This window comes from Toxorhynchites rutilus, chromosome 3 (assembly GCF_029784135.1).
Source record: "Toxorhynchites rutilus septentrionalis strain SRP chromosome 3, ASM2978413v1, whole genome shotgun sequence".
NCBI lineage: Eukaryota > Metazoa > Arthropoda > Insecta > Diptera > Culicidae > Toxorhynchites > Toxorhynchites rutilus.
In genome coordinates this window covers 237,918,472-237,941,048 of record NC_073746.1, presented here as the reverse complement: position 1 = coordinate 237,941,048, position 22,577 = coordinate 237,918,472, and the positions used below count along the sequence as shown (strand labels likewise).

Here is a 22,577-nt window from a genome sequence, read left to right as displayed (position 1 = left end):
TCAAAAAAAATTGGTTTATATCGATACAAACGATTACTTTGTTGCTATTGTTTCTATAAACATTAGAAGGGTTCTGTGAATACCACGACCGCATTGTTAACGTGGGGATATGAAATTACATTATTAAATTCGCCTGTTCATCACTTACGATATTATTTTGAGAAGAAAAATAATTTAATAATTGACTCTTCAGAGGACTTTTTTGATGATTGGGTGCATAGTTTTTCCGTTATTCTCTCGTAACCTTCGAAAGGCCAATTCGAAAACATGAAGATTAACTCTAGGCCCTAACGGAGGCTGTTGACTGCTCATATACTCGTGGCTAGCAGGTAATTTTCAATTACCATGCTTTTTCAAAGTGTTCCATCTTCTAACTCTAGTACCTTTTGAAAGTTGTTCAAAGTTGTCATTTCTGTGTGTTAATATGGGACTTTAATATTTTTTTCATTAATTAACTCTTTAAGATATAAGATACAGTGTTCTGAACTTATGTTATATTACAATGTGTATAATCTTTCAAAAATTTCATAATTCTCGTCTCTCAATTCTACAATTGCTATAAACTTTTAATCAACGTTGTTGATATAGAGGGATGCGAAGAATGGAATCGAATGAATAGAAGCAGGATTTTCATTCATTATCGGTGGCAATTATTTGAGCTTCTTTGCCACAGATTCCGGCTAGCAGGTATTTCTTTATCAATGCGCCTTTTAAATATTCGCTTTTCCTCAACGATTGACATATTTTCAAAATCCATTAAAACTTGACCCGGTCGATGAAGTACCTCTGCTTTTAGCTCAAGACAACTTGGCGGTTAGACACTCATGCAATTACTGGATACAAACGGTCCCTATTCGAAATCCTTTTGAGGGGGTCTTTTCGGATTTTAAAATTGAGTTTTTTGCTTGATATGAACAGCGTTTTGTTTTGTTTGGAATTGAAATTAAATAGCAATAACAACGACATAAATTCCTCGCGGGATAATTGTCTCGATGTGGTGTAACGTGATAAGTTGCCGGAATAGGGTGCAAATTTACATTTTTTTACAAAATACTCGTCTAAATTCTCGTCAAATTAAAATCACCTGTCGAATATAGGAACAGAGTGCGACGTCGAAATTTTTATTAAATTTATTTTTGAAATGGTGTAACTTTGTATAAAATTGGAGTGTGCCTCATTGAAAAATTTTAAAATCCTTCAGAATGAACGGACATGCCCGAATATTCATTTTAATGCATTTGTGGATTCGATTTTCAAAGTAAAATGCTATTTACAATATATCAATGCAGAAAGCTGTTATATAATATCAAAACACGATCGCGAATTTTAATGATTATTTGATACTGGAGACTGGCAACACTGCTCCAATGCGTTGCAGCATGCGATACATACATAGATCCCGTTCCATGACGCACAGACGCTTGGTGTGTGGAGAGGGTTCGACCCATGTTGAGTATTGGAGCTGAAAATATATCAAATTGTGTTTTGAGGGCGGTCGCGGCAAGAGCCCCTTGGGGGATATACACTGAAAATAAACAATGAAGAGTGTAGGGAGAAAACAAAGAAATATGTACGCTAGGGGTGTTATGTGTGGAGCGCAGCGAGGGGGGAGGGAAGTGGGCATACGGTAGCATTTCGCAAATGGGACACGGCGCAACACCAGAAGAGCAGCGGTAAGCATCAAGTAAGCTGAATCCGAGGGAGTTCGGATGAAGTTTGAGGGGAAAAATGGAGACAAAAAAGTTTTCATTTTCCCCATACTGCTGCTGTTCGTGTTTATCCGATTTTTTTTCTTTTGTGGGTTCTTGGAAATTTTTCCATGATTTTCATTATCATGGAGATATACACACACGCCTTTCCGTCGAGACCATGAAAATGATCGATTACTTTTCGGGACCTCGGCGATGGGCGGTCATTTCTAGTGCATGTCGGTGCCAGCGGTCAAACTAGCATTGTTGGATCTCTTCTTTTTGTTTGAGTATTCATTTAGAGGAAGGGACCGCTTGTAAATAACTGAAATAAATCAATCTTTCACGACTTATTGGCCATTTGTCTTTTTTGCAGTTATTTGCACACAAGCAAAGTTATAAACCTTAGCCATATATGGATTCATAGGAAAAGGTATGGAATTTGGAGATGTTCGCTCCGGGTAGCAGCAAACGGAGATAAGCGAGAATATTGCTGCCTTGAAATTGTATTCCAAAAGCCGAAATTGATTTATGGGTTTGTTGAGCGTTGGACATCTTCCCATAAAAGCAAAGGATGAAAACTCTGGATTCTCATTGGAATCTAAGAATCTTATAAAGCAGATTTCGTATATCGATATTCCCTTCCCCTCTCAGAGTTATAAGTTGCAAAAGATTCCACCAACAAGAAGCTGAACCCGTCCAACAGAGAAGAGGCGTTTTTGCGGTCTCCTCCGGTCGATCAAAACGTAAATGAGGTTCTGTTTCTTGTTTAATTGTACGGTTTCATCATGGCCTATAATCGTTATCTTCAACCACATCGTATCGACTGCAATCATCATCGGCGGCGTCATTGGCACATTACTTCGGCCCGGTTTCATCATCGTTGTTGAAAACGACCGTCGTCATCAGCATCATCATTTCCATCATCGGTCCGTCATCGCCATGCTCTTTTTTTCTGCCATCCGTAAGGTTCTCGCTATAATTCCTCCCGCTTGGAAGACCTGTCTGGCGGGATCTCCGTCCGTTTTGTTGATGGACCAGAAAAAGGTGTCTCGAAACGTTATCCGGCTATCCCTTTTGCACTGCTTGTAGCGAACGGTTGGTCCGCGCATGCTGACTTATTATTATATCGTTTAAATCGCTCTCCTCCAGCAGAGAAGGGAGCGAAAAAGCGACGCGGCTGATCAACAGAAGCAGCAGAAGAAAAGAAGGAAAAAAAGAACTCCAAACTGGTTTTGGATTGGTCGGGTTCTCAAGTGTTGATGCCCACACTCTCGCGTGCACTCCTTGTTACGTTGTTTTTTGAGAAAAGCGACCGAAGAGGGATGGGGATCAACGCGACTGCGCGCAAAATGTGGCAGGAAGGAGTGGAACAATCAAAAAGTTGAAAAGCAAAAGGCTCACAAATTGATGGGTTTCGGCTCGTGTTGTGAGGGACGAGAGAAAGAGACGAAATTGCATTGGACATACCTGCAGTCATTATGTTTCCTGCCTTCGGCAGAAACGACTGTTTGAAATAGCCAGACGAAGGAAATTGAAAATTGAGGTATTAAAAATGAAATCTAAAGCTAACAAAAAAAAACTGCAAGAGCGACCACTTGGTATCTTTGTCCATTTACAGAGCCGCTGTCAGTGTAGGGAGGCCTCTCAGTCCGTGTCCATTATTCAGCTCTATCGTAAGCACAATTTTGCTCTTTGAAAAGATTATCCATTCGAGCTACAGAATAGCCAGTAATAAGGGATTTCTCGTATTCCAACATGGCGGACGCTACCCGCAGAATCCCTAGCACAATTTTTCACCAAGATAAAAAAATTTGCTAGGGTGTGTATTCATCACTCGATACACAAACTATGGGGGCATACTTTTTACCTCTCTGCTGAGGCACATTCTCGGCAGCTGGCCCGCCAGATCTGTTTTCAACAAACTGGATAACCTTGCCCCCTGTGTCACTGCCAGGCATCATATTTTGGGTTGTCCAAAGCGGTCACCATCCCCTGCATCCATCGTTCGATCACTTTTTCCATTCTTGTCTACCACGATACGATGGTACACGCGCAGTAGGAGTTAATTTATTCAACCCTTTCCCTCGATGGAGCGTGTTGCTGGCGAAGGATGGGAGCCTGGTGTCTTCTGCTGCGCTTTGCCTCGTCGGTGGCGTAGGGATGTTCACGAGGTATTTGTATCTGTAATAGATAAATAAACAATGAAAGGTAAAGATCCGTCCTGACTCTTGTTCTTTTTAAATCACATTTTCAAGCATTACATTGCGCGATAACGACCACGTTGAAAACTTTGGAAATGGGATTGATTCTGATGTGTAAAATATGAAAATATTATATTATGTTGATTCAATGTACCGTCAGTGTGGTAATTTCCAGATATTCCCCCAAAATCATAAAACATACACAAGAAACTAGTAATCAGGGCTCGGCATAGTAATATTCAACTGAGTCAGGTCAGGGGACTATGAAGAAATTCCCCTTCGTATTCAATTGGAAATGCCTTTTGGCTTCTTCCAACAATTTCTTCGTTAACTGGACTTAACAGTCAATCGGGCGTTCAGTCGCTATCTTCCTCTACGTCTCGACTATCTCATTTAATTCTTCTCCGTCAAATGGACTCCATTGCATTTTGGAGTGACTCCTTTCAGTCTGAATTCGTTTCTGTCTCTCATGTATCACGTATGCATTTGAGTAAAAATTAATAAAATAATAAAAGTCAATCGTTTTTTGGACAAAGCTGTATTCACTCCTCACGATAGTTTCCTTCGAGGGCTATACCCTTGATATAGCGAGTTTCCAACATTTCGAAACGTCTAAGTCTTCAAAATGTGTCTCAGTGCCACTCTGCAGACTGCCTATTGTACTCAGGAGTGTGGTATGGATCCTCGTTTCATCCATTGTCACAAAACGTCGGATGAAATCCACTCGATTACGCTTCAAAAACTCCAAACCGGCTGCTGAATCATCAACGTGCCGCTGTTTTTAGTCGACGGTCAGCAAACGCGGCACCCATCGCGCAGATATAGCTTTTTCATGTCCAAAACGTGGTAAAAATGTAACCCACTCGTTCTTTTGAATACATACGGCCTCAGCTAACACGCGTAACTTCACTTTATGACCGTTCAAAACGAGTCGATGCACTTGTTTTACGATATCTGGTCTCGTAGCCTTTTTTGGCCTTCCACAGCGAGGTGCATCTGCGGTGCCTGATTGATCCATTTTTAATTCACTAAACCATCGATAAACTGATGTTCTCGAAGGAGCAGAAGTGGAATAAGATTTCATCAACCACTGCATTGATCGTTCAGGAGTTTTTCTCATAAAAAAAACTATGTTTGATCATAATACGATACTCCTCTTTTCCCATTTTCTATAGGAATGCTCAGATAGTAACAATTAAGCAACTGTAGTTTGTGAACAAATAAACGAAATGTCATGAAACTTCACACACAAGCTAGTGACAGATGAATCTCTCGAAATGAGTCTTGTTCTTTTTTTTAGTGGCGCCATCTGTTGAAAAATTTCGAGGCTTTTCAGCCCATGTAGTATTGCAGCATCTCCAGGATCTTGTAAGGCTTGAAGTTTGTCAACCAATGCATCGAACTCCTCCTCCACAGATGACCGCACTTCATCTGACTGCTAACTGCTACTTGCTTAAATATTTTTTAGATTTTAGCACATTATCTGTATTATTATTATATTTAATCACAATGAAACCGTTTAGCATAATACGTTGAGCTCCGTGTCGGTCTCTAGGGACTGACATTGAGTTTTTCGTTAATAAACATTTATTGCTATTTTGTGGCGGCAGCCATTTTTGATTTACATTTTTCACAAATAACTGTGAAAATAATAACGCTTTCATTTGATACCCATATTGATGTGGTTTTGAAAAACATATATGTATATCGCCATTTTGTGGCGCGGCCATTTTGGATTTTAATTTTTCACAAATGCTGTGTTTTACTACTACGTCACAGTTTTTCCATGAATCACGGTTCTTTTATGCTATTTTTCGAACCGCGACTTTTTTTTTTTGAACCGAGGCTTTTCTTTTGAGCCGAGGCTCTTTTGAACCGCGGCTATTTTTTTTGAATCGAAGCTCTTTTTTGAACCGAGACTCTTATTTAAGTTGAGGCTCTTTTGAGCCGAGGCTCCTTCGAGCCGAATTTTTTTTTTGAGCCGAGCTCTTTTTTGAGCCGAGGCTCTTTTTTGAACATAGGCGCTTTTTCAAATCAAGGCTGTTTTTCGAACCGAGACTCTTCTTTGAGTTGAGACTCTTTTCAACCGCGGCTCTTTTTCGAACCGAGGCTCTTTTTTGAACCGAGGCTCTTTTTTGAACTGAGGCTCTTTTTTGAGCCGAGGCTTTTTTAAACGTGGTTCATTTGTAAAAAAACCTGGATCGTATGCTCGCTCTGACCAACCGAGTCAAATGGGCGGCTCGTGAGCGTTCGCCCATCTCTAGTGTATAATACATTAATGGACTGTCATGCATTCAAAATGCCAATATACTGCTATTTGGTATTTCTAAGATAGAATTAGTGCCATATAATGGCTATAAATTAATGCGTATGGTTACTATGGTTACTCGCAGCGGATGCAGTCTTATTTCTATCAGAACATTCTTCTATTAGAAGGCCGTTATCCTTCTTTTTTCGACGAGCTGCACCTTATTTTGGAAGATTTGTAACTTTGTAACTGATAACCTTTAAGAAGTTTCAAAGAGATAGCCCGGTCTACGATTCTGAAGACTGTATTCGAAAAAAATACAGACATACAAAATAGATCGTTGAAAATTTTCTCTATAAACTTTCTGGAATGCGGAGAGGAACTTCTTCGCCCAACCCAAATGCCGCATCTTTGCCGTCACCCCTCTCGTAATTTTTGGGCAATGGTAGAGCCGACTTGTTAATTCACCCAACCCAACATTACTCGATATGGCAAGGTAAAGTTACAGAGTGTTTGGATGGTTGACCTCTTCCAGTACAAAAACAACATTCTTGCTTCAGCAGCAGTCTAAGACGGACAGGTAATAGTGGTAGGATGTGAAATGAGGCCTCAAGAAACACAAGTCGCTTTCGGAGGAATTTGTTTTTGCAGATATGTCTGCTGGCAGTGTCAGTTACGTTGAAGGGCTGATTCATTTTGCTATAATCCACAGATTGCTTGCGATGACGGAACTTTACATGATTTTTTCCGCTTCGGATTATCGTAATGACCTGATTTTTATCAGCAGCAACTATTCGACGCGAGAACGTTGTTTTAGGTCACTTGTAATTTTCATTTCTATCGCTTTTGAGTTAGTCCCAATGATTTGAGACGAGTGAAAATTGCTAGTAAGCTTGCAAGGGCTTCTTCTATTGACACCAGTTTCTCAATGCTATCAGTTCTTCGTTTTCAAAATTTGGACTCCGTAAAATTCCGCAAGCAAATGATGACTTTCGGCTGCAGTTTAGCTCGTCAATCGAACGTTTTGCGAGCCAAACCATGTCTTCACAATTGATCATCCCTTCCGTCGTTGCGCCCATCTTTTCGAAAAATTATCGGAACTGGAACTCACATCTGACGAGAAGACCGGATCGTTCGTTGAGCGAGAAAAAAGTGCGAAAGCTGCAAGATGTACTTTCCGGAGCGGACCGAAACAAAAAATCCAGCGCTATTATCCTGTAATTTTGAACGAATCATTGGCGCACTCCGTCTCTCGTCTCTCGTGGTACGACTGAGTGTATGTAACAAAAAAACTTGTACCCCTCTCGATCAAAGTTGTGTGCATTTGGATGTTTTTTCCCAGAGATCAGAGGTTATTCGGAGGAAACTTGTCCAGCGCAAAACTTGCACCCCTTTCGCTAAAAGTTTGACTAAATTCCTCTAACGGGACCAGTTTTTTTTTGTGTGTGTATCTCTGATGCTTTCTCGTTTTTTTTTCGGTGGCAACTGGAATGGCTCTTCCTGTTTTATTTCGGGTGCTTCTGGTGCAGGAGTAATCCTATGTGATCTGGGCAAAGTTTTTATATATTTTTTTTTTCATTCTTTCTGGTTGGACTACTTCTGTGGCAATTTATGGGCAGATTCGATTTCTAATGGCTTTCAAAGAGGGCGAATGGAAAAAAATCGTAAAAATGGGATAAAACTCGGGGAAAATGTGCTTTGTTATATCCAGGGAGTTCGGGTGTGTTATTATTGTACAAAGCGAAGTGCTAATGATACTGGAAAAATGTGAACTATTAAGTGCTAACCCATTCGAATGTATGTTGTTTATACAGACAACACTCTTGAAGATATTAAAACTTAAGACACATTTGAATTCAGGAAACTCTTTCAATCACTTCTCCCGAAAAAAAATCTTTAAACTTGGTTTCCCGGGGCAAGCGAACGCGCCGTCTGTTTCTGCTTTTGAAGTTCATCCCAGAATTTAATTCGTCCTGACAGTTCGACACTCTCTCGACGATGTCGTCGACACGAAGCGGAAAGCGTGCACCAAATTTTTTTGCACTTTGTATATGGAATCAGCCGTTCCGAAGTGGAAGAAAAAATCGCATTTTCCTACTCCCCACATTTTTGTACGGAACTGAAGGCGGTGTGAGCGATGCGCGAAGGGACGAAGACGAAAGGAGTTCTAACCTTTCACGAAGGAAGCAACAAACTGAGAACAAGCGAAAGTTTCAATCTCAATCTCGTTTTTTCTCACTGATGGGCTTCCGATACTTTTCTGATGTCTGTTCTTTTTTCCCTCGGCATGTCGGGAAAATATCTATTGAAGAGCGATAGAATTCCGTAAAAGAAATTGTTTGGGTTCGATCAAAGACACGGGATTCGGTTGACTTTTGATGACCAAAAGAAAAAATGCGATAAATTTAAATTCCGTATTTCGCTTTCTGCCTAATATTGTAATAGTTTCGCACTCATTTTTCAACAGTATATTCTCCTCGCGACAGAGAGGTTGATTGAGAGCTAAGAGTTTGCAAATTTATTAGTCTCCAGTAAGCATGACAGTGGCGGCGGTCTTTTGCCACCGTTCACGTGGCCTCTTCTCTTTCCGTCCATTCTCGTATTCGCACTAAAAGTACCGTAGCCCCTAAGGAAGAAGCAAAGAAGCGTCATGCTTATTATGATTGTTAGGGTGGTTCTTACAAATGTTATGAAAAAATGAAAAAGCCAGAAAGTAGATTGGTAAAAATGAATTTTCTCCGGGTTAACAATGTTGAAAGCATGTACTTAAATTGATGAAATTTGGGGTATTCGATTTATATGTTTCACTCTGAACCGATATCTGAGAGTATTTCTATCCAAGGGTGTCATTCCAGCTAAAAGTAAACGATTGGCGTTAGAACAGCTCCCATATTTATAGTTCGTATATTTGAGCAGTTCATCATCATACATCCTGAGAAAAAAGTTGGAGGGTTGTGTGTCCGAGAGACGGTCATATAGTTGACGTAGGACTATGAAATCGTTCCAATCGAATCGTATATTCATTACTGTTATCGTTAAATTCGAGAATCAACTTTTGAGTAGAAATTTGGTAGTCCTAGAAAGGGAGATTTTTCGCCGGAAACGTATCGATAGTCAGAGATGAGAAACTTGGTATTTTTTGGGTTTTTAGCATCTATGTAACTAATGCACATTTACGGGAGCTCATATTATGTGGGTAAATATCGTGCACTCAAATCGCTGAAGTATCATTTAGCGTAGCCAAACTCTCGTACCCAAGAAAACAACCGAAGCCAAAAGCTCACGTCATTTATTAATCTTCCTTTTACTATATTCATCTTTGGAAAGCATGTTCCAATTAGAAAGCTGATGCCCAAAACATTTTTTAGATACAATTTCAATTCACGAAAGCTTCAGGAACTCAGTTTTTGTCATAGCCATTAGTGACTCTATCGATTTTGACGTAAGTTTACGTCTTTCGAGAACACATTGAGGACATAAATTGAAAAACTGAATATCGATCGCGTCACGAAAGTCGTCCAATTTTGAGTCATTTCCTTATGGATTTTGCACCAATTTATTTGTACACTCCTAGCTATTTATTGCAATATAAATAATTATAATACTTTCTTTTTTCTAGTGGACTGTGACTGGGGTGGATGTTGTTTAAAGATATTAAAAGTCAGCACGCAACAAATATAGTAACGTAATCCTACGCCAAATATGCGGTCATTTCTCGGACGCACTTATCTTTGTCTCCTCAATGTCTTATCACTCTTGAAACGGGCTCCGTGTAGTGTTTATTTCACTATTATATAGGCTTCAAACCTACAACTTTGTTTGCTTGTAGCTTTGAAAAAGCCAATTTGCAAATAAAAATAAGACACAAGGTGCTGTTCAGATGATGGCTGTTTAATGGTATTCGAACATTTTTTGCTGTGAAACTCTCACGATTTTTTCTGATCACTGAAAATTGAATTCCATCGTGGTCTCCGACAACGTTATTGATATTTGAATTTCAATTGCACAGATAAGAATATGAAATATGCTGTTAAAAATCACTCAAAATTTATTTTTTATTTTTCATTCATGAAACACAATCCATTAAATTTTTTTGAATGAAATATATCCATTCTTTTTCTAAATTGTGGCGTTTAATGGTGCCCTGTCGGTTTTTATAAAAATGAAGGTTTCGTTTTTTAAAAATGAATAATAATAATTAACATGAAAATTATGTATAAGTTATTATTCGGAGAATAGTTGTTGTGGAGATACAATAAATTCTGTATTTAGATAGATTGCATATTGATTTACGGTTTAGTCTAGAAATAGTAACTTTCGTGAGATGTTAAATGCAGGATTGTGTGTAAATTCTATTTTTTGTAATGAGCTTACGCAAACTTTCTTTTAGTTTGTTTTGTTTAATTTTTTCATTCAATTGAAATAAGTTCCGAATATTTTATTTATTAGGTTAATTTTGACATTTTCAACAATTCCATCGAAGACAAAATCTTTTCAAGTATTTCATGGATTTGCTGAAATAACCTGTTTATGAGCGTTGGCCTTTCCCTGTGTTGCTTTCTTCCTTGAAATGCATTTGACAGAAAATTAGATCCAAGTCTGAAAGTCGATGTTTAACGATTTTTTTTAGTTATTTTCAAGAAGCTGTATCTTTGTGACAATGGAACATCTGGAGATGAAATATACCTCATTTAAAGCTACAGTTTCTAGTTTTAGAATGTCCTACTGTCGTTTTTTATTTGATGTGTTCATGGGTAAAGGATCAAAATATCGGAAAAGAGAAAAATAAATTATGTCTGTTGTTTTGAAGATTTTGTACAAGCACTAATCATGTTTTTTTGTAAACGCTTCCATAACGTATTTTGTTAGCGTAACTTTTCAGTTTTCATTTGATTAAAAAACATTAGTTGAACATGCCATATCTTAAATCAGGATCTTCAGATGTTCATTTATGACAAATTTATAGTCCTTCAAAAAGAAGTAATAAATTTCGATGTTGGACCTTGTTCATCTAATTGCTTCTGTCAAATAAATTGATCATTCGTAATAGAATTATTGTTCAAAAGCATTCGAACTGCTTAGGGAGATGTTCTCAAATATACTTTCCTTTATCAGTTATTGTCGATTGGACAGGTCAAAGTCAGTCAGAGCAATCTGAGCATTCCAAAACCACATGCAAGATTAATCAGATATTGCCTATGATGAAAAACGATGCAAAACATGAGAGCTATCCAGAAAGTAGCAGACGATTTAGACTAGCGAGACAGTGAACGGAGCTATTCAGAAAGTAGCAAACGATTTTAAGATAAATAAAAAAAGAAAAATATTTGAAATTCAACTATCGCAAAATGAAAACAATGTTGCGGATATCTGACATTTATTTTCCCTGAGCAACTAGAGCAATCAGATGAATTCGATAGAGAGACGATTAGAGCAGTCATTTTCTATGCTCTACCTAAATAAATTCAAATGTTTCATCGAAGGTGCGATACTTCTATAGTTTCAATCAAAACAAAATTAAAATTCTTTCAAATATATTTTCAAAACTTTGCTTTGACTGAAATCATAGAACAACCCTTACCGCCCGAAAAAACAGCGACAGAGCCGGAGGGAGATTATCGATACTTACTCAAAATACCGGTTAGCGATGGCGAGATGGTGAGGTTATGGCGCACTCCCTGTGTCTTTCGGTACGAGGAAAGGTGATTTTTTTTGCGATGTGCTTCTGTTCCACCCTCGTTCCATTGCTGCTGCTATTTCGCGTTTCTTTGCAATCTTGTCTCTCCATCTATTCATTCATGAGTTGTGAAATTTCGAGTGACGTTCGACATCGTCGACGACAGAATAATGTGGTCATCTGAAATGATCTTCTCGATCGGCGGTGGTGTCTGTAGACGTCATCGTCTATCGGGGAACTGTTATCACATCGTCATGATTAAGGAAACAATTTAAAAGAAAATGTAAGAACCAGTTAAGGCTATACGCACATATTCGCAGCGCAAAATTTCCCATTAGGCGTGCGGTATATGCCCCCATCATGCCAAACCGTTCTTATCTTGTCCCGGATACACCTCTGGTGGGACGGTAAACTCGAGCTCGAGGTTGCCCAAGAGAGCTAGCGTGCTTCCCAGCCAGAAATAAATGGCTTAATTAAAACCTATAAATGTCGTCATAAAGGAGATATTAAAATTCGAAACCAGGGAACGGACACGAACGAGTCGGCGAGAATCGCAAACGCTTGTTCTGTAGCAACCAGGTTTGGTTTTTGCGGGTACTAATTTTGCATATATCACGCATCTATTCCGAGATGCATTTATTGGCCGTTTTGTGCGGCTGCTGGCGGTGTGTGGGTTGGAGTGTGTGTTGCGGGCGTCGTGTGCGGTTAGCGGCTCCTGGTTGAGAGGACCGGAATCGACTCATACTATGAAGTGATTTGAGTGGGTAGAAGTAAAGATTCTGGGATTCAGTTCTGTGGACGATAGTCAAAATCATCGAAACTCAAGATATTTTTTATAGATATTGAAGTTTTATTCAAGTGTAGTACTTCTGAACCTTTTTTATTATTAAATTCGTTTATTTTTACAGGCTCAGTTACAAAAGTTTAAAGGAGCCGAATTCCTAATTATATTTTTATTACTATACATGAACATTTTATTAAATCTAAGGTAAGTAAGGTAGAAAACCGATTACTCGCGGTCTACTCGAGTTTAGAAGGGTGACATATTTTTTCAGGAAAAGGATGGGATATACTTCTGAACCTTAGGAACATGTATTTTACAATCCGTTGTTGCTGCTGTTTAGTACTTTTCATTTCTACTCAACCATTTTTCAGAGGGATCACAAACACAAGACCACAAACACCGATTGGCACAAAAAAAAATCGTATAAAAAAATGTCTCACGATACAAAATCTTTATTCTCGTCAACCATAAGTTATTCATGATTTATCAGTCATTCATGATTTATCAGTCATTCTGCTAGCGACCAGATGCCAGCGGCAGCGAGGCTTTCCAAATGGCCTTTCTCAAGGCCGATTATTTAAATTGGTCTTGTTTTATGACTGAGAAAGTCTGAGAGGCTGAGCATTTCTATAACACTTCGATAATTCAAAACATCATTATCATTATACCAATAAATCCCAACACGCTCCGAAATTCACAGAAGCTCTCTCAACAAAAAATCGGAAAAAATCAATTCGCTTCCAATTACTCTGGATATTATTTCACAATGCATTGAAATTTTAAAAATAATGCCTTAGTCGAATCTTTTGGTGGTCCTGAAAAGGACACGTTTCTACGATACACGAAATTTGTGTCCTGATTGGCAATGCACGTAGCGCACTCAGTATGTAACGAGAAAATTCTTCTCGTGTTGCAGACCGAGACTATTACATGTTTGTTCCCCACCATCGTTATCTATTCAATAATGCATAGAATCAAACAGGTGTGATTCAATCATACACAACCGATCTCCATATAACGGTATCAAAACCGACGCAATAAGTCATATTCAATATTTCTTTTTTGCTTTGCTTTTACCCGTCAGTGCAAGCTCCGCATTATGTTCACTTCGTGCATATTCTGAGAATGCATTCTGAGGCGAAAAGTTTTGCACGTCCGTTCAACACGATAGCAAAATAGAAACTGATGTTGGCTAGATGATGATGATGATGTTGGATTAAAGAGGCTTTAAACTTTTCAGTTCATTCGCCTCTAAAAATGTTGGCTAGAGATGTGCCATCCGCTTATGAGCTGTTCATCCGAATCACTTAATTAAAGTGAGCGGATTCGGATCGGCTCGCAATCAAAAAAACACCACTCTTCAGCTCACATGGGATCTGCAGAGCTACTGAGCTGATGAGCTGCTAAGCTGATGAGCTGATGTACTGATGAGCTGCTGGGTTGCAGAGCTGATGGGCGTTGGAGCGGCAGGGCTGCAAATAATGTGAGTTGTGAGATGCGAAAGAATTATCTGTCTCCCGTTCTTCATGATATGACGTCAGTTTGTTTTCGTTTGCCTCTCTCCGTTTACTAGCTTTAGCAGAGATGCCAGATAGGAAAAGGTTTTTGATTTGAAAATATTAAATTGCTCGATTTTAAATTACATTTTCCATACAATGCATTACAAACTATATCATATTAATAACTGTTTACAAATGAAATTAATATATTGTATTTTATTTAAACATGACTGGGGATGCATCAATGCTGATTATTGATTAGTAATGGTTTGATAATGGACTTCTATGTGGAACATACAGACTTTGATAATACAACAAATTCCACTATCTTCGCATTTGCTAGTCTGTTAGAGATAGAGAGTGCCTGTCTTTTTGTGACCTTTGTCGTCGCGAACAATTATTTCGCGTTGGGCCTATTAGTGGACACTTCGGTAGTTTTATCTAAAAACGTCGTTTCGGGCTATAACTCTGAAGGAAAATAGAAAAAGAAGGAAAAAAAAAGAAAGAATAGAAAGAAGGAAATATGAGGAATATGAACATAACGAAAACCAAACATCTTGAATATTCATATTTTTTAACGTTTTCATTTGGCTATTCCTGGGTTTTCCATTGTTTAAATTCAACATCTCCTCTGTTGGATTTCAGCATTCAGTATTTCATGTATATTATAATAGCTGACCCGGCAAATGTCGTTCTGCCATATAAATTATTTCTAGAGAATATTTTAGTAGGATAAAAAAATAACTAATAGTGTGTTATCGTTCAGATCTGTAAAATTAATCTGATTGATGATTTTCACTGCGAATTATGCATATGTGTAGTCAATTTTTTTCGAATTTTCCTCTTCATCTTAAATATCCTCCAAAATAATAAAGTAAAATCCATCATTATATTCACAATAACGACATATTAATCTCAATGTCGTCAAATTTAATTCCAATTGAAGAAATTACCTCCATATCTCCCAAAGTATTATATCCTCCAAGTATTCTATCATTTTAATTTGAGTGAAGACACAAACTCAACGATATATAGACGACTGTGATGATGAGTTATTCGTACGTGGTACAAACCTTCTTTTATACATAAAGATTAGTAGAATTTATATCAGTCTTAGTTTGTATATAATTACAAATACAATTCGTTCATTTCTGTCTATTAAGAAAACACGCGCAATTGTGCAATTATGTGAACAACCGCAAAATTCAAATGGGCTGAAGAGTCACTTCAAATGATCAGCTCATTTGTATGAGCTGAATGGCTCCGAGCCGCTCACCATGATGAGCTGATTTGTCCATCTCTAATGTTGGTCAAGGCGAGCATAATATTTATAGTGTTTTAACGGCTATTCGACGACACGCATCAACCGCTGACCAATCTTGACTTCGTGGACCTTCAAGCATATTTATACATTTTTGTGATTTCAATAGATTGTTTTTAATTCTGTTTCTGAGCTATATAAAATAGTTTTTGGTCTAATAAGTAAAAAACATCACTCATATACCTTTTATCTTTTGAAAGTGATCATCATTTTACTTCATTCAGCCGGCAAAGAGCTGAAAAATTATGCAGAAATCCTTGCGGGCTTTACGTTTGCTCTCGTTTCCGCAACTTTGAAATTACACCCCATTACAGATGCAGGAATGATGTGGTGCAAAAATGCAGAAGCACTCTCCACCAGACGGCATAAAAATTGGAGCGGTGCCTCCATCGAACAAAATTGCATCACTGTGTGCGATATCTATTTTGAATAATGGCTTCGAAATTTCACAGATGATTCGCCTCTGGCTTCTGAAAAGGGTCAATTTGGAAAACTGAACTAAACTCTCGGTCTCGACAAAGGCCATTTGGAAAGCTTCGCGCCCGTCTGGTCGCTAACTGGGTGACTGATGAATCGTGAATGCTGTCAAATCGCAATAAGCTTGTTTATCTCAATAAATTGAAAACGGGTGGAGCTTGAATTGCAAATTTTTCTCTATCCAGTTTTTCAGTAACATAAAAATGTGCTGTTTTTTTTTAAACGTAGTCCTACAAAAATGGGTAATGATTTATTAAGTTTCCGTTACTGTTGCACATACAAAATTGTTGAAAATAAAATAACACCAGATGGCTCAACCAAAAGAGGTTGAGTATAGCTGACTTAGACCTACTGATTTTTAGAAATTGATTCACCTTTCGTGGCGAGTATCGATCTGTTTCGAGAGATTGTATGAATAATTTTGATGATCTGATATATACAATTTCTTTCAAGCCAATGCAATTCTTTTTAATCAGAGTTGTTTTACATAACACTCGTAAACCTCCTTAAATTCTGAATCACAGCATTGTCATCTATTACTGTACGTAATTGAATTTCTAATATGAAACAGAAATGATGCGAAAAGAGGCCGAGCATGTGAGCAACACTACCACATCAGGTTGAACACATACAAATAGCTTCAGCTTCCAAGTGTGCATCTGACGGAATGTGAAAGCTATTCGCATTGGTTGAATTCCCGGATGCTCCGGAGTGCTCCGATGACAAAATTATGATCTATTAATTAACGTATTCATAACATACACCCGCCTTCGCTCTTCTTCCTCCAACCCTCATAACGACATGATTCCGCCATATCCCTCTCGATTTAATCGAACATGCCACTCGTGCCGCGTACTTTGCTCCCTTTTCCGCAAAATCAAATTGAAGTATCCAGTCGACATTGTGAGGGACCCAGAGCGGATGAGGAGGCTGGCGATAACAAGAAATCCTTCCGCCTTCTCCATTCGAAGCGCGCACTCAGCACAGGAAACCTTCCAGTGCAGAAGGAAATTGAAAACTTATCCCTTTAAATTAAAATTCACAATATTTACACTCGCGCGCGCTGTTTCTACCCTCTGGTGCCATCTTCGCCAGAGAAGGAACGTTGTTTCACTTTTACCATCTCAAACATGTGTCTCGGCTTGTGGCCCTGGTGATGTCTAGCCCTCATATCTCGTGCATTAGTTTGCGTGCTTTCCGCTTTACTTCCACTGCTGTGCATCCTTCCGTGCCGACGATAGGACTCCATCGTCGTCCCTTTCGTCCGAACGAAGCATTTTATCTCGTCTATCGGAAAATTTCAACTTCAGCAAATAACAACAAAAGCGGAGGACTGGATTTGCTGCTCCCTTCGCATTATTGCGTGCGTGTGTCTTGTGTGTGTCGCTCCGAATGGTTTATATGGAGGATTGTACCCCCACGGAAAAAAGAGAGAAAATGCCATTAGCTAACGAAAGGTCCCGTCAGGACTCACCCTAATCGAAATCGTATCGAAAATTTAGGGTGTATTTTCGGCAGAGTGCTGTGCGCGCACATGTGCTTCCTTTCTGGGAGTTAGTATGTGTGCGTGTGCCTGGAATAGTCCAACCATGCTGCTGGGTAGTCTGTGTGCCTGGTAGAAAGTCCATAAATCCTGACAAATCTATAAATTCCATTTCTCTCTTTTTTGCGCCTTTTGGTGCCCCTTTACGAGAGGAATGGTGGTGGTGATGGCGGAAAGGCAGAAAAAAGATGTCTCCGCGTAGTGTGGCTTCGATCCTGGTAGCAGAATGCCGCCCGGGCTCGTCCCTTGTTTATGTTGCGGCATGGAGAAATATGTAACCAATTAGTGAAGTTTGTCGATTGGAGATGGTCTTTCCACGAGATGGTATTAAATGTCATGGTGATTGTCTCCATTGTGATATTTTTTTTCTCATTCTAGGTCGGAGCATTATAATAATCTGCAGAAGCAAGAGGAGGAGAAACTGAACAATAACAACAATCTGCACCAAACCGCCCATCATCATCAGCCGTTGCATCCGAATTCGCAACAACATCAGCAGCAGCAGCAGCAGCACCTCCAGCCGGGACAGCATCCTCTGAAGGACAACTCCAACATCCAGCAGAAGCAATCATCCGTAGTTAAAATCGAACTATTGCGCAATTCCCAACCGGAAGCGCAACAAGGCGGAGCGCGTCTTATCAAAACTGGTGCCCAGTCTCCGGCAGCTGCCTCAACAGCTCCTGCTCAGCTCTCGCCTCACACAACAACCGGAGGAAGTCCTTCGACAGTTTCCCATCTCCGTTCGATTAGACCATTCCCGACATCCGTGACCGCTTCCTCAGGAGGTTCGACGACGACAACCAACACAACCGCCGCAAATAATTCCAGCACCGGTGAACGACCGCTCAAGTGTTTGGAGACCCTAGCGCAGAAGGCTGGTATCACTTTCGACGAGAAGTACGACCTTCCCAATCCTACGCTGGAGAAATCACAGAGTCCAGCGCAGGTGGCACACCAAACGTCGGTGCCCCTGCAGCTGTCCCAAGAACAAATCCAACAATTCCAGCAATTCCAGCAGTTTCAGCAGGCCATCACTGCTGGAGCTGCTACCATCCAGGTTAAGCAGGAATACAATCCACCCCAGCAACAGCAGACGAATGCCGGCGGCGGGCTTGATCAACAACAACAGCAACAACAGGTGCAACAAATGCAGGTTATTGAGGCAATTGGTGGGGCTCCATCCCAGGGCGCTCACCATGCGCAAAATGCTCAAACACTGCCACAGCAACAACAACAAACCGCTACTATTAACACAATGTCCCCACTTCAGGCAATGGCTGCTGGTCAACAACTCTCGGCTGACTGGCAACATGGGCGCGTTCAAGTTCTTCAGCAGCCGATCCAAAACCAATATCTCCAGCAACTCTACGGATCCCAGCAGCTGTTACTCCATCCCGGGATCGGTGGCCAACAGCAGATTCAACTGATTGCAGCCTCCAAGCCCTTCCAAGGAACGCCACAAATGTTGGCTGCTGGCCCCGGAAAGCAAGTAATTGGAACAGGTGCCGGCAACTTCAGTGGAGCTTACGCCCTGCCAACCATCCCTTCCAGCCAATCACAAACGCTTCTTTTCAGTCCCGTAAGTGTAGTACACTCTTTATTATATTGTTCTGTCTGCTCCTAGCGAGAGCATGTAAACTCAAACAATCCTTCCTATCATCTGCAGGATGTTCAGAAACAACTGACGGTTGCTGCGGCAGCAGCAGCAGCAGGGGCTGCTGGTCAGAAGGTACAACTGCAGAAAATTGGCACAAGTATTTCTGCTGCTGGCCAACAACAGAGTGTCACTACTCTGACCCAGCAACAGGCAGCCGGTCAACAGTGTGTCCAGGTCTCGCAAGGTACGATGCCAACAGCTCAGCTGCTTGGTCCTCTCCAGCAGCAAGGGGCTCAGCAAATGCAGTTTACTGCCCCCTGGCAAATTCAAGGAATGGGTCAATTTTGGACAGCAAATGGACTACAACCCCAAATTCTGGCGTCGAACCCGATTATTTTCCGTGGAACGGCTCCCGATGGTAGTAGTAATATGTTCATTCAGCAAAATCCACAGCAGGCAATCCAACAGACCCAAGCACACGGCCGTAAGTTGATCACGTGTCACATATTTAACACATACTTCATTATCATATGTTTTCATATGTAGAAACGCTGACTCTTCCGTGCACAATTGCCCAGCAGCCTCAACAAGCACAGCAACAACAACAGCAGCAACAACAGCAACAACAACAACAGCAACAGCAGCAGCAACAACAGGCCCAATCTCAACAGCAGCAGCAACAACAACAACAGCAGAATCAACAGACACAACAAGCACAAACTACACAACAACAACAGCAGCAGCAGCAACAGAATGCCGCGCAACAGCAGGCAAACGTTGCTGCCCAGTCCCAGAACGCCACCACAACCACAATTCAACAGAAGACCGCAGGTCATCTAGCCCCCAAGCAGGTTCAGCGTCCACAACTCCTACCACAAGGCGTTTCCCCGATCCGTCCGTCCGCTTCGACACAAACGGTCCAAGCTCAGCAAAATCTTCTCGCGAAGGGAGGAAAAATTCGTACTAAACAGCAACCAGTGCGTCCTTCGGGACCTGTACAAATCAAAACTGCAGATATTGCCACTGCTCAGGCGAAGCTTGGCCAGCAGCAGCAACAGCAGCCACAGATGCAGCAGGTTGTGACCACCGGTGGGAAGTAAGTTTCGTGATCACTGTTTTCTGGATACACTAATTAATTTGCTTTTTCTTAAGGATGGTGCTCATGAACACGGGAGGGCAAATCAATCCTTCATCTGTACTGAATATCCAACCGATGCTTACTAACGACAAACAACAACAGCTTCAGCTCCAACAGCAGATAAAGAATGCCCAACAGCAACAGCATCAACAGCAGCAGCAACAGCATGTGCTGTTACAACAGCAGGTAGGGATTTTGCGTGGTCTAACCTAGAACCTTGATTTTCTATTATCTACTTATTTTAGGCCCTTCAACAACTTCAGCAGCAGCATGCTCTTCAACAGCAACAACAACAACAGCAGCAGCAACAACAACAGCAACAGCAGCAACAACAACAACAACAACAGCAGCAGCAGCAGCCGCAGCAGCAAACACCACAACAGCAGATTCACCTTCTGCAGCAACAATTCCTACAGCAATCTAATCAACAGAGTCAGGCTAATCAACTCGTCGCTGGTGCGCAAGCTGCCGTTACCCAATCTGGTCAATTGGTGCAGACCACAGCTGGAACACAGCAGGGCAATATTCTGCAGCAGTTCGTGTTCCAGCATCAAGGTCAACCAAATCAGTCCGGCATATCGATGATCAATGTCACTTCCTCTGACACAATTCTTCAGCAACAGCAGCAGCAGCAACAACAACAACATCAACAGCAACAGTTGCAGCAACAACATCAGCAACATCATCAAGGACCGAATGCTGCCCAAAAAGGAACCACACAGATGATTATCACCAATCAGCTGCCACAGCAAGCCGATCGTACTAGCGCTAGTGTCGCCCAATCGCAGACCCTCCAAATTGAGCGAACAATTTTGCCGGTGGTTTCAATCGCTGGAATGACTTCCGCACCGATCGTTGTCTCTAGCAATGGAGCAACAATCTCCCCCATCAATCAGCAAGGACAACCCGGACAGCTTCATGGCACCCAAACCGGTCCTAGCGCTACCCAAATGCCGCCCGGTACTCCACACCCATCCCAAATCCTTGTCTCAACTATTCCAACATCGGTTCAGCAGCAACCCAACGCCCAAAATCCGATCGTTGCAATGACCTCCCTCTCCGCGGCCCCACTGTCCGCAGCGACCATGATGGTGAGCTCGGTCAACGCCCCTCCGGTACCATCCACTGCCATTACCACTACCTCGGTTACCACCAGTCAGGCTCCGGTCGTTTCCGCTTCCATTACGACCACCTCCGCGAAGGAAAGTGCCGATCTCAAGGCGGCCAGTGTGGCGATGCTCCAGTTGCAGCATCTTTCCACCCCGCAGAAGCAAATCCAGCACCAGCAGATGCTGGATAGTATGAATGCTGCCGCGGCCGCCGCCGCCGCTGCAGCGTCCGCTTCGTCTCCTGTCGCAGGCGGTGGTACCATGACGACGGTTGGGTCCCCCTCGACGGTTAACAGTACGGGGCCCACCCTCACAATGACCATGCAGAGAACATCGATGGGGACCCCTACACATTCCGTTGGCGGCGTTGGCAACAATGGGCTTCTGTCGGCCGGCAGTACACCAACTGGGGCTGGGGATCAGATGAGACTTCACGGGGGACTCCACACTCCGACCAAGGCGATCGGAAGCAGCGTTAGTGCCGATACGACGGCGAAGGACAAAACGGCGGGCGACGTTATCAGTGGGAAAGGTGAGTACCGACATTTCATTTAGCTGTTTAACATATTCATCTAACTCAGAGTCATGTTCGGGTTCAAGAAGATGGTATTTTCAGTAAGGATCGTTATATTTTTCGCTTTATTTTTTATGAAATTAGCGTGGGCCTTATCACCCCATTGCTACTCAAGACATTTCACACTGATTCGGCCCAATAAGGCTCACAGAACGAACATTCGAAGACTTGTTTTGCTTTTTGAGAGAACCAGTCATTCTCAAGAAGACTCCTCAGAACCCAAATGTTGGTGATACCAATCCACAAGGCTGCTTCGATGGATTTGTATATTTTGGAATATAGATTCTCTTCACATCAGACGATGTAATTCAGGAATTTATTATAGGTTATGTCGAAAATGAGTTCATATACAGAAAATATTACTGAACTGTTTTGCCTGTTTCTCTTAAGCAATTTCATATCGGTACAATGATCTGATCGGTGCTAAGCAAGACCGAACTATGTGACATTTTTATGATTTCGACAAAAACTAGCTTCAAGATGCTTCCTGATTATTTGTGTAGGTTAAAGATTTGTCTGAGTAATTATTAATTAGCATTATCAACCAATAAGTTAATTCAATATTAGAAAAAGCAACCGAAATTAATTATTTTACAACGCGATAAAAACGCGACTATTTTGTGCTTCCTTATTCCGAGTTTCAGGTGGTTTCGAGTCAGAATTTGTTCAAAGAAAACATTTGTTCCAGGTTAAACTATTAGATCTGTTTTAGATTGAA

The 22,577-nt window shown here is 41.0% G+C and overlaps 2 protein-coding genes across 3 annotated transcripts in view; one reads left to right on the top strand and one right to left on the bottom strand.

Annotated features, from left to right (window-relative positions):
* Nucleotides 1-17,323, bottom strand: part of LOC129780165 (D-2-hydroxyglutarate dehydrogenase, mitochondrial) — a 162,009-nt gene extending 144,686 nt beyond the window's left edge. The window contains exon 1 of the mRNA XM_055788154.1: nucleotides 17,320-17,323. The gene's annotated coding sequence lies outside the window, so the exon portion shown is untranslated. The remainder of the gene's footprint in view (nucleotides 1-17,319) is intronic.
* The window catches only part of LOC129780164 (polyhomeotic-proximal chromatin protein-like), a 63,758-nt gene that overhangs the window by 24,144 nt on the left and 17,037 nt on the right, over nucleotides 1-22,577 (top strand). The window contains exons 2-7 of one of the 2 annotated variants that reach the window (XM_055788148.1): nucleotides 17,820-18,579; nucleotides 18,712-19,020; nucleotides 19,108-19,522; nucleotides 19,585-20,134; nucleotides 20,191-20,362; nucleotides 20,422-21,817. In XM_055788148.1, coding sequence (XP_055644123.1) covers nucleotides 17,820-18,579; nucleotides 18,712-19,020; nucleotides 19,108-19,522; nucleotides 19,585-20,134; nucleotides 20,191-20,362; nucleotides 20,422-21,817 — 3,602 coding nt within the window. Of the gene's footprint in view, nucleotides 1-17,819; nucleotides 19,021-19,107; nucleotides 19,523-19,584; nucleotides 20,135-20,190; nucleotides 20,363-20,421; nucleotides 21,818-22,577 lie in introns of both variants that reach the window. The other variant, XM_055788147.1, reaches the window with a different exon arrangement.